Genomic DNA, 12,958 nt, shown 5'->3' with positions numbered 1-12,958 from the left:
TCCCTCAACGATACCAAAAGGAATGCAGTGTGAATTCTTCTGGATCCCGTTTTAGTACTTCGATGATTCTGAAAGGAATTCTTCAGAGATGTACATATTCTTCACGGATTCTGATGATAACTCCTCTTTGATTCTGAAGAGAATCCTTTTCGGATGCTGATGGGAATTGTGGGTATTATCATGCTGCTAGGCAAGCGAAAGTCTGCTGGAAAACTGTCACTCCAGTCCGTGATGGATGACCACATGTCTTTGAATATTGGCAGAGTACCACGCCTTAGCAGCACAATCCAGACCAATTTGGTGGCAGCAACTCAAATGTGACTAAATTCGGTTGTGTAGGGGTTACAGTAACTTTTGGACAACATGTGTGTTGCTCGGGCGATTGCTTTGATTGATATTTTGGTGGCTCTCCGTTGTTGTTCACATCAAGCTTACTTTGATGCCTTCAAATCAATTAGATATTGCCTTTTCTTAATTAACACCAAGTGCAATTTCACTGCCACACTGGAATCTTTCTCAGAAATGAGACACAAGCTCATTTGTCTTCCACTCATTTCATTATGATAAGGTGAATATGGGAGATAACACTTTTGTATTCAACCTTTTTTTCATTAATTTATCATTCTATATGTTGAAATTTGATACCACTGCTAACTAACTTTTCAAATCATAGGATGGGCTAATTTTTTTCTAGAGAGGGCTAAGAGATCCCCCACCCCCTTGCCCTCCTTATTTACGCCAATGCCTATCGTTGTTTTTACGGTTTACGCTAGTGTCTTCGCTCCTCTTCGGAGTGTGACACCCAAGCACTCCTGGATTCAAGGAATATTTACAGGGATGGCACCGAACAAAACGTTCGCCTGGACCCCTGGTCACTGTGGCATCAGGAGGAACATCGACGCGGCGTTGGACACGAAGGTCAACTTTATGCCCGTTCCGTCACGCTGGCCGACGTGAAGAAATGGACAGAAAGTGTCGTCGGTTAGGACTGGGCTTGCTATGGGACAATCAAGGATGTTATCGATAATTTGGTAATTTGCGTTCGATCATTTAGTAGTTTGTCCACAACTTATTCCAGAAGCTGAACTTTAAAATGTGTTGTATGGTGGACACTGGCGGAGACAGAGGTGGGGCACCACGCGATGCAATCACACCATTGTTCTCGAAGGCTATTGTTCTTGCGCTTAGTGGTGCCCCACCAAAAAACAATAGTTGGCTCCGCCAGTGATGGTGGACTTCTAGTACGAAAGTTTTTGTACAACTCTGCCTAATGATTCGTTATTATAATTCAACTAATAACGGACTTGTAACGCTAGTTGCAGTAACTTAAACTAAATGATTGGAATTTTGTTTTCATTTAGTCTAAGTTACTTTAACTATGGCTATAACTTCGTTACTAGTGGAATTCAAGCAACGAACCATAAGGCAGAGTTGCAGAAAAACCTTCGCACTAGAAGTCCACCATACAACACATTTTCAAATTCAGCTTTTGGAATGAGTTATTGAAAAACTACTAAATGATCGAACGCGAATTACTAAATGATAACACCCTTGAGGACACTAGAAGATCGGTCTTTGAGCGACCTGATCTCCCAAAAGGAGCAAATTGTGATTTCCAGACTCCGGACCGGTCGCAACTTCGGGGGAGGTCTTGCTGCGATCTATGCGGCACCGAAAATAGAGTAAAGCAGCGGTTTTCAATTTTTTTCTTTATAGGTACCCCTTCGAAGTTTTACATTCATTGAGGTACCCCCTATTGTATTTTGTTTTTTGGAGTCTTCCGAGCATCTTGAAAAAAAGGCTTCCGAGCAACTTGAAAGGAAACTTCTGAGCCTCTTGGAAGGAAGCTTCCGAATCTCTAGAAAGGAGGCTTCTGAGCCTCTTGAAAAGAGGCTTCCAAGCCTTTGAAAGGACGCTTCCGAGCTTCTTGAAAGGACGCTTCCGAGCTTCTTGAAAGGAAGCTTCCGAGCTTCTTGAAAGGAAGCTTCCGAGCCTCTTGAAAAAAAAGGCCTACGAGCCTCTTGAAAGGAGGCTTCCAAGCATCTATAATGGAGGCTTCCAAGCCTCTAGAAAGAAGGCTTCCAAGCCTCTAGAAAAGAGGTTTCCATGCTTCTAGAAAGGAGGCATTCTAGCCACTACAAAACAGGATTTCAATTTTTTTGAAAAAATGTTTGCGACCCTGTTAAAAAGAGGCTTCCGAGCCTTTTGAAAATAGGCTTTCGAGCCTCTAGAAAATAGGCTTCCATGCTTATTAACATGAGGCTTCCAAGCCGCTTGAAAGGAAGCTTCCGAACCTCTAGAAAGGAGGTTTCCAAGCTTCTAGAAAGGAGGCTTCTAAATCTTAAAAAAAAAAGACTTCCGACCCTCTTGAAAAGAGGTTTTCAAGCCTTTAGAAAGGAGGCTTCCAAACCTTTTGAAAAAGGTTCCTGAACCTCTTGAAAGGAGGATTTCCGAACCTCTTGGAAGGAAGCTTCCGAGTCTATTGAAAGGAAGCTTCCGATCCTATTGAGAGGAGGCTTACGAGCCTCTTGATTGGAAGCTTCCGCTTCCGAGCCTCTTGAAAGGAGGCTTCTGACCCTTTTGAAAGAAAGCTTCTGAGCCTCTTGAAAGGAGGCTTTCGAGTCTCCTAAAAGGAGGCCACTTGTAAGGAGACTTCCAAGCATCTTGAAAGGAGGCTTCCGAGCCTCTAGAGATGAGGCTTCCTAGAGTCTTGGGAGAAGGCTTTCGAGAGAAGGTTTTCGAACCTTGGAAGCCTTTTGAAAGAAGGTTTTGAAGCCTCTAAAAAGTATACGATTTTCTTGAAAAAAGGCTTTCAATCCTTTATCAACGAAGCTACTGAGCTTTTCGGAAAAGCCTTCATGCCTCTCTAAAAGTGGTTAACAAACCTCTAGATTCTAGATTTTAGTCACTAAACTTTTTGTCCTTTAGATCTTTTGTTGTACAGCCCTTCATACACTATGCTGGTTGAAGTGGGCAGGATTCAATCGATTGGAAATGTCATACATCCGCCATTATGCTTTTTGGTTCCCCACCACAAGTTTTGATTGTGGACACAGTGAACCGTCTGTGTTTTTCCGTCTATTCCAGTGTTTGCAAATATGCTAGCGGAACTGCGATGATTTCATCACCTACGCCAGGACGGTGAACAAATCCTGTGAAGACTTTAGCGTAAACACCAACACAGCGGACCAGTTCAAATGCTTGGTATTCGTAGCAGGATTGCAGTCGGAGAAAAACAAAGACATTCGAACGAGAGTAGGGAAAATGGAAGGCGAAACAGCGGCGGATTCAATGACCATTAAGAAGCTTTTATTTTGTTAGCACATGGATAACCTTAAACACGACACTGATGTTATTGAGAATCCAAAAGCTGCCACGCTCCCGTGTAATGCCATGCAAACCAACCAAAACAAAGCAAATCGCAAACACGCAAGTGGGTCGGAGAATAAGAAATTCGATCCTGCGATAGGATTTTACGATTGTTTCGAAGGCTACGTGACGCCGGTGAAAGGGTTCAGTGTGCTCGGAAGTGACCTCATGGAAACGTCTGGTCTAAATGATGTTCCAATCAACTTATACTGCAGGTTAGTCACAACAGAGGGTTAATCGAAAGCGTACGGGGATGCGCTGAAAGTAGAATTTCCAGAGGTTTTCCATAATGGCTTGGTTTGTGCACGAAGACGAAAGTTCAACTTTTTCTGCAGCCAGGTGTAAAACCGGTATTCAAACCCAGACGGCGGGTGCCTTACCACTTCCAACGGCTAGTTAAAAAGAAGCTACAACGGCTTCAGAACCTTGTTGGTTCCGAGTCATCGAGCAAGTGGATTTTTCGAATTGGGCCGCACCCATCGTGGCTGTTTGGAAATCACAACGTGATCCAGACGGCGATGCAGTAGTTCGCATATTTGCACGGATTATTCCCTTTATCAACCCCCGACGATATTTTCGCGAAGCTAGCTGGTAGCCAGTATTTCAGCGTGCTGGATCTATCGGACGCCTATTTACAGATGGTGGTCGAGGAGGACACGCAGCAGATTTTTTCCTGTTCGGGTGAGCCACTGCGACCAGTTATTAGATCTATTGTAGCATTCCCCGTATCCTTAGTGTTTAAGTGCATGTCGAATTACTCCATTACTATTGAGAAGCAATGAAGTATCGGTTTCGATACAGTTTTTGTTTTGTTTTCCCAAGAGTACATGACACGGTCCCGCTATTTAGACCCTTCACAGAGAGCAATCTCATTGAAGGCGCGCCCCTTATCAAATCTTTCCTTGAGAAAACAGAACAGTAATACTGTTAATTGGCCATGCATCGGAGCCCTAGCCACATCCTTGTCTTGCTTCTAGAATATCACCAGTAAAGCTACAAACCCGGGATTTAGCTCTATCTACAAGACCATTTCAATCTAGAGAAGTTGTTCAGTAACAAGAATTTCCGCGTGTTCCTCGAACTACCATTGTTTACCAGTTCATGAAGAGTTAGTACATCCATAGAACCCTAACTCGAACTTTTTCTAGCAGTTAATTCAGCCTAGGTCAATGGGCCCTGGTTTTATAACTAATTGCTAGAAAATCTGTTTCCGCTGCATACAATTTAGCCTCAAACGAGAGGAATTTGAGTCTTTCAATCATGTGTAGGGTAAAGTTAATTTTGTTATAATTCAAAAACTGCAATTGGTAGAGAGGACTAAATACGATAAATCCTAGAAATACCACAACTTATTGCCCTAGCTTGAAAAATGGATTAAGCTAGGGCTCGGTTTGGTAGATCTTACACCGTAAAACACTACGTAAAAGTGATCTACCAGCTTTACGGGAAACACGCAGCAGATGCTAACAATAAGTAACCACAAAGGGCTCTTCAGATACAAATGGCTTCCTCCAGGGGGAAATCGGCTTCTAGGCCGTGATCCAGAAGGTGATCCACAACATTATTGGTGATCTGGAAGGAAAGAAATCTCTTCTCGATGACGTCATCGTTTTCGGAAAAACTCGACCGGAGCCTGAATAATACTCTTCAAGGAATCAAGGAGTTTGGCTTTCGATTCAAGCTCGAGAAATGCAAGCTCCGTGTGACACAGGTCAAATACCTGGGGTGCATCATCGGTCGCGGTGGACTTCGTACGGATCCGGAAAAGGTAGCAGCAATCTCCCAGATGCCTCGAAATCATCGCTGTTTTGTCGGGAACACCCCAATCACATCCAAGATTATTGCGACGGCAACAAACACGACAAAGTACGTCGATTGCGGCTGGTCTGAAAAGCCAGAGGATCCAGATTTGAAGGCGCTCTACAACTGGAGGGAGAGTCTAACAAAAGTGCACGGATGAATTCTTTCCTATGAGCGCGTAGTGGTTCTTCAACTCTACTAGAACCGGAGTCTTCAACGATTGCATCCAGGACACTTGGGCATCATTCGAATGAAATATTTTGCCCGGAGTTTTGTGTAACGGCCTGGTGTTGATGCACAAATCGAATTGTTCGTGAAGCAGTGTAATGATTGCACATCTGTTGCCAAGTCTCCAGCACACGTCACTCCAGAAGCATGGCCTGCTCCATCTTGACCACGGCAGCGTCTATACATTGATTTTGCAAGACCAATTAACGGCCTTTGGCGTTCTCACGATGGCCGAAGACATACCCAACGAAGCAGAGCAGGTTTGTCGACTCCATGAAGAGAGCATGTGAAAAAACTTCACAAGAGAGTCCCCCTCGGGAGACGCTGGATGTCTTTCTAGCTACGTATCGTTCGACACCATGCTGATCAACCGGACTAAAGTCACCTAGTGAAATTATGTTCGGTAGACTCGACCTACTGCGACCTGTGGGCAGGTCTTCGGAAGCTTCATCTTTAAAATTGGACAAAACTCAACAGTCGAAGCAGTTCCACACTGGCGAGCTGGTGTATTCAAAAGTACACAGGCGGAACGACTGGTATTGGGAATTAGGCAAGCTCATCGAGAAGATATGCGCGCTTAACTACAACGTCTGGCTGAGTGAACAACGTCAGGGACTAATCAGGTCTCACATCAACCACTGCCATCAGTCGACCGAACAGTCAATCCAAGCCACCCATCGGCTAATCCATCGAGCTGAGACCCACATCGCCACCGGCGATTCGTGCACGCCGTCGAGCAACAAGTTGGCCTTGTAGGTAGTCTGACATTATTGTCACCCCCAAACTTACCGTAAGTAAACTGTTTGTAACCTAATCTCCATGTTTCCGATTTTTAGCAAGTCCGAAAACCTCCCCATTACCTCCATCGACCCTGGGACTCGTTGACTACCGTTGGCTATAGACCAGTAGTATGGGGTTTAGGGCGGTTCCTCTACTAGGACCTGTCGACGGTTTCTTGAGGGCAACAGGCCGTACCAGAAACGGTATCAACACTAAGTTATATGTCTACGTAGTCCGCAACTCTTGTAAGGGCATAAAACCTATATCATACATACTTGCCAGTAAATATCCGGTTTTTAGAACATTTGAATTATAAGATAAACCCTGGCTTAAGGCTGATTCAAAGATTGAAGACCATTTAGTCTAGATTTAAACAAGATAAACGCTACTTACAGTGTAAACTTCTCGTTGTACGTAGGCGAATGGTTTTTAGACTTCGTCCGAGTTTTAGGCATTTGAACATCCGCGTACCGATAACCGGGAGCAAGGTTTATCTTCACGTACGAATCGCAACTTCCTTTATAATCCAGTGGAAGCTTTATGCCGTCGGCGGAGATGATGTGAATTTCCAAATTGTCGTTACGAAGGCAACACTTCACGGTGAGAACTCCTCGATCCGGTTCATCGAGGCGCAGTTGGGCCTCCAAACAGGCCAAATAATAATGATGGATCAGATCTCGAGTACTGCTACTGTAAAGGCTTAACTGTTTCTCAAGGAAATACAATTTCTCCGCCATTCCTCTGTCTTGCTGAAGTTCTTGGTTCTCTGGTAAGTACGCTTGTGCGATAATTGCGTAGAAATCCTTCAGGTTTGAAAATTTTTCTATTGATGTTTTAGCCTGTGAAAGATTAAAACAAATTACATACATTCTTCAATCGCAATCCTGTGGTTAATCTCTTACTCCAATTAACGATTTCATCATGTCGCCAAACTCAACCGTTAGTTTGTTCCACAAGGTAGTCTCCACAAACTGCAAATCGTCATCATTGAGGTCCTCCCGCATCACGGCCGAAGACTGCGCTGCGAAACAATCCACATCTCGTCTGATTGGGTCAAACTTGTTCACCGCATCACGCATACTGACCCTGATAGCGGCCATGCAATGGTCTGTCAGAAGGTTCAGTGTTTTGGTCTTCCAGCTGTTCAGTCCCATTATGGGTAGCATCTGTTCGGAGGCTTCGTTAGCATTGATATCGACCTGTTGGTAACCCAGGACATCGGGCAAGCCCTTGAGTACATCGATCAAGATCGATAGGTTGGAATTGACCAGAGTGCATTTTTTGATTAGCTCCAATGTAGCTGGGAGATCTGCATGTTTACGATTGCTTTCGGGATGATGCAATTTGGTTGAAATACGATCGACGTAGTAAATACAGCAACTGCAAATGTCCTGAAAGATGCAAAGAGCAGTTTATAATTTAGGACAAGGCGGTATTTTTCAAATTTCTTTATCTAAATGAATTTGGATTGAATTGATAAAAAGGAGAAATGCGCATGTATAAACGTATCTGTGGTCTGTTTTTGTACAAGCTTTTTCCGTTGATCATGAAATCAAACCTTAGATTTATTAGAAGTTTGAAATCGTTTATCATCAGTCGTAACTATAAGAGTTTGTGTAACTAAGCCGTCCAAGAATAATTAAGTAATGCGATTTATATGTTGCTTCGATGTACTTACCCCAATACTTCGTTTTAGGAACCGATTCAACTCAGCAGGATCTGGCCAAGCTAACTCTTCCCAGAACTTTTCCATCTCACGCACAATAGACAAAAATACTGCCGCTGATGATGACTGTTTTGGTTCGACATCCTTCTCCGGCTCCAGTTGATCGTTATCGATGGCATGGCTTACACAGGAAAGCGCCTTCAGCGCAAAGATATCGCACCAATGGACGATACCGCCACTGAACCATTTGTGGAAATTAACAATGTCTGCGTTGTGGGCACTCTTGAGCTCCTTATCTGTTTCCTCCAGAAACAGCCTTATCACGATGTAAAGATGAAATACGGTTGTGCTCATGTCAAGGGCGTCCATCTCGCCGAACCGGTTGTGCTGGTCCATTCGGATGGTGAGTTTCTTAAAGCTTTTGCAAATAGCTTCTACGATGGGTCTGATATGAGTTACGATGCTCGTTTCATGCTGTTTGCAGACTTCACGTGTATAGTCGATCTTCGCAATGCTGTAACAAGATAAGAGTTGAAAATAATCTGTCTAATTGTTAGGTAAATAGACTGTCACCTTTGGAACGTGCTCATGTAGTACGTTGAAGCTCGTTTAATGTCACTGAGCAGCAGCTGAATGAGTTTGATGGAATTTTTTAGTCTTTCTTCGTTGGAAGAATCGAACTTTATTGTGTCCTTGACGGCCTGGTCGAACCAAATACGAGCACCAGTCCGTACCGCTAGGAGCGTAACCTCCGAAATTGTAATTTGCGGATTTTGTTCAATTTTATGCTTAAAATATCTGAAAGAAAATTGAGAACTTTGTTAAAAGAAATACGATTATATCAAGGCTCATCATCAAGTTTCCCAATTAGAGGATTAAACATTTTTCACAACATCGCATCTCTCTTCCTAATTCACAAACTTCATACTCACTCGTAATCTCCGGGATAAAACAGGTCTATATCACAAGTATTCCGAATGCTTTCCAACTTGGTTAACATATGGAGCACCGAAGTCACAGTCTTGACAATGTCATTATCGCCGGCAATGCGTTTCCTTAGCTTAATTATCACAGCGAAGCACGATGGCAGTATTTTCTTCACACCTATCCAAAATCTCCTCAAATCATCGCCAGCAATGGCGTCACTGTTCACGTAGGTGTAGATTTTGTTCAGCAAACCTTCGAACAGGCCAAACGCGATCGGATAGGTAGTGTGGACTGCCGTATAAGCATTCCAGTAGATGAGCGCTTTCTCGCGGTCACTCAGGTCGGCACAGATGGCATGCTGTTTCAGAATGGCCTCCCCGGGGCTGGTGAACTTTCCCGACCACCAGTACCGGGCCACACTGGAACTGTTCAGTTCGTACTCGAGAAACATTCTGGTGAGCGACTCGTGCTCTTGTTTGGCTTTGTCTTTATTCTGACCTGAGCTGAAATGGAATTTCAACTTTACTGTTCCCTGTGGATCCGTACGTTTATTCTTGCTCAGCGTGTACCACGTGACCAAACCGGAAGATGTTATTGCCTAAAATCACAGACAAACGGATTAGTTATGCGTCTATTAAAAAACCTGTTTATTGTATCCTCACCTCTATACCAATGCTTGTCCTACCAATCAGTTTTTGGTAGGAAGTTTTCGGTCTAATGCAACTGTAAGCATACTTTTTACATACTTTAATAGTTTTCTCAACTTTAGTCATGTTGTGATCATGGTGAAACACTTCCACAATCAGGTTCTCTTTACTGTTCTCAGCTGCTGGTCTGAAAATAGTTTAAATTGTTAATTCAATCAACAGGAAAATGCTAAAACTCAAAACTCACATTGAAAAGCATTGTTTCCACACCGGATGTTGAGTGGCCTCACAGATGAAGCTTTTCTCCTTGTTCATCAGGTCCGTCTGCAGGTACATTATAACGAATGGGTTGAGTGCCCCCTGAACGCTGGGTCGTTCGTTCAGTTTGGCTTCGATCAACTCCACCCGTAGGTAGGCTTCGGTTATTGGTTTAAACCGGGCCCGTTTGAGTATCTCCTCGTGTGTCTTGTCGTTCAGTTTGAACACCTCCTGAGCATAGGAGAAGAGCGTCTTTTCCGTTACGTCCTGTTGGTTGAAGTTACCGTTGATGATTTCCATAAGCACCTTTTCGTAGAGGTCCCAAATCTGTTGGTAAAAAAATAGTAGTTTGCTACAGATAACGTTGCATCATGTTACTGTACATTGTTTTCAATAAAAATATTCTTTTAGGTATTTTTATAAGATTTACAGGAGAAAACATACACAACTCTTTGGCGGCAACAGGCAGGATTCTACCCCACTGCTGCGGTATGCCGCAAAAATGTGTTTTCAAAACTCGCATGCTCCGTATTTCCGAATATTAGTCACCGCCCAGACTTACCCTCCTAACATCTCCTTGGGGCCACGATTGTAGTATGATACCGCTGACTGGAATTTTTTGACCACCAACTTCGACGCGTCTTAGGGAACAGCACCCAGGCAACATTACCCTACATCGCCCAGGTCGTCTTGGATGCCGATAAGGCGTTTATCCCACAAACTGGGACGTCAAGATGGTGGTTGGACAAAACGGGTCAACGCAAGAAGGAAGGCTCCCCATAGTCATCTAAGAAAGGTAAGTATGTCACAACTTTACAAAGAAAAATACAACGAGTGCCGATCCGTAATTCAAGAAGCCAAGAGGAAGAATGGGAGGACTTCCTTGATTCCATGAATCCATGGCAATCAGCTGCTGAACTATAGGGGAGAGTAGACATACACAGTGGTAAGCGCAGATACTCCTCTATACATCTTGATGCGGACGATCGTACCTTTTATGATCCTTCGGAAATTGCTAACGTGCACGGGGAATATTTCTCATCCTTAGTGTTGGTAAGTGTTCCAGAGGCCTAGCCCAACCAGATCGTCATCGCTTGAAGTCTTTCAAGTCGAGCCGAGCTGTCCTTCGCTCTTTCCAAGAGTAGAGAAAAATAATCAGGTCCAAATGGGATCGGGTACCCTATGATCAAGCACCATCTCCACTCTGCCAAAATCCTGTTCCTCAAACAAGCCTGGCCTGACCAAACCTTTTCAGATGAGTGGCAGCTCAGTCTTGCCATCCCAATTCCCAAGAATAAGAGATTCAAGATGCCTCCAAATGACGGCCAAACTCGCTGATCTCTTGCGTGTCCAAGGTCGTTGATAGACTGGCCAACCTTCTTTTAATTACTTTATTAAAGTAACGTTTTCGTTAGGTTAAGTCCATCACTTAGGCTGGCCGACCGTCGATTGCGAGAGGTGCTAGAAACTGATGGGAGATTATGTTTCCGACAACACGCTTTTTACCTCTGGTACAGAACGGGTTTGTACTTCGTACCGACCTTGTCTCCCTTGATATCTCCAAAGCGTTGAATCGCACCTGGTTGCCATTTGTACTGCAGCAGCTCTCCGAATGGGGGTTTCTGGACAAAATTATGGTATTTCTCCTAATCCTCCTTTTGAGACGTTTTGTTTCAAGTACTTATCGGAAACCAGGCATTGAGGACCTACCCGGAGGAAATAGGTGTGCCCTAAGGGTCCATGATCTTTTTATAATGTGAGTACAGACAATTAGAGGTAAGGGATAAAATGAAATCCTCTCCAAAAATTACTCATTTCGACTTGAAATAGCTAAATAACATAACTTGACAGTACATGGAAACATCGGCCGTCCTTCTTTTTTTCCACTTCCCATTTCAATATTTTAAAAATATCAGAAAGCAGGAGCCTGTGAGAACTCATGATCAAGTGGTCGCGGTTCTGCTAATTCGCACAGATCAAGCGCCAAGGGGCCGTTCACAAATTACGTAAAGCAAATTTAGACTATTTTAGACCCCCTCCTTCCTCCTAGTAACACTTGCAGCGTTACGTAATTTGCGAACGGTCCCCAATGAAAAATTACCTCATACCTCAATCCAGTAATGGAGAATATTCTTTATCAAATAAGCTCATAAAAAGGTATATGAATAATTGATCATGTGACTTTTACGAGCAATGCACCACAGGACACTAAAAAAGAGGCTTGGTGTGGTTTAACAGTTAACTCACCAAACGGTTTTTACTTTCTCAACTATGCGTAAGACAACAACAAATTGTGCTAAATAATAAGGCTTGCTGACCTTTATTCATCTTTCACTAGAACGCACACAGAAGGGATGGATATTTTTTCTTTGCGCGTGCAAGAAAAAGCTGATTAAACGCCAGCAAGCTCTATAACTACCCGAGTAGACGAAAATAGCTAAATAACATCAAATGTTGATTAGATAGCATAATGAGATATCAGATATGGACATGATTGATATAAGAGATAAAAGATCAGACGACAAAATCAATATTTTGCACTAAAATATCATGAGAAGATTAAGTTATGCTATTTGTAAGAAGTGATCAATATCATAGGCCATTAGTTTGCTGTTTTCCATAGCATATCTTGATATTTCAATGATATTTCGGTGCAAAATTTTTGATATTGTTGCCTGTTCTCTTATATCAATCATGTCATGTTTTGTTATTCTATTCATGGATTCTGCTTGGGTAAGCGGGTATGGTGACGGAACCTAATCTTGTAGCTGTTGCCGTACGGTAACATTGCTTGTTATCATGATGTGGGACGATGGCGTAATCTTATATATAAAAATGAAATGGTCTGTGTTCGTATCCGCATAACTCGAAAACGGCTCGATGGATTTTTTTCATTTCTTCAGCAGAAACATTCGTTATAGTTTCCGACGGGTTTATATGATATTTCCTTTATAATGAAAAACTAAAATTAAGTATCGTATGGAAATTTTGCATGGGCATTCGCAACGCGCATTTCCGCCTACTACGCAGGACAACGTCTGCCTGGTCTACTTGTTATGATATAAAACTGCTTCCATCTTCAAAAATATAACGTCTTTCGAAAATATGTTTCACTGGTCAAAACGCCCCTAGGCAGGACGATATGCCCTTACCAATTGCCGTCACGGCAATGAAATTGTTTAGGTCTGGAGCAGCCTTAAAGTGCGTTATTATTGGTTATTAGGGGGCATGTTATACCGTCTTACCTGACCAGATAACGCGTATCGCGTAGACGGATATAAGG

General features: G+C 43.1%; 1 protein-coding gene across 7 annotated transcripts in view; it reads right to left on the bottom strand.

The window, feature by feature from the left end:
* The window catches only part of LOC134205378 (protein unc-13 homolog 4B-like), a 60,403-nt gene that overhangs the window by 2,121 nt on the left and 45,324 nt on the right, over nt 1-12,958 (bottom strand). For all 7 annotated transcript variants that reach the window (XM_062680598.1, XM_062680596.1, XM_062680597.1 and 4 more), the window contains 7 exons: nt 9,665-10,002; nt 9,433-9,604; nt 8,776-9,368; nt 8,417-8,641; nt 7,856-8,357; nt 7,080-7,568; nt 6,571-7,016 (listed from right to left, as the gene is read on the bottom strand). In XM_062680598.1, the coding sequence (XP_062536582.1) occupies nt 6,571-7,016; nt 7,080-7,568; nt 7,856-8,357; nt 8,417-8,641; nt 8,776-9,368; nt 9,433-9,604; nt 9,665-10,002 (2,765 nt within the window). The remainder of the gene's footprint in view (nt 1-6,570; nt 7,017-7,079; nt 7,569-7,855; nt 8,358-8,416; nt 8,642-8,775; nt 9,369-9,432; nt 9,605-9,664; nt 10,003-12,958) is intronic.

The sequence above is a fragment of the Armigeres subalbatus genome, chromosome 1, assembly GCF_024139115.2.
Source record: "Armigeres subalbatus isolate Guangzhou_Male chromosome 1, GZ_Asu_2, whole genome shotgun sequence".
Classification (NCBI taxonomy): Eukaryota; Metazoa; Arthropoda; class Insecta; order Diptera; family Culicidae; genus Armigeres; species Armigeres subalbatus.
This window is presented reverse-complemented; position numbering and strand designations above follow the sequence as displayed.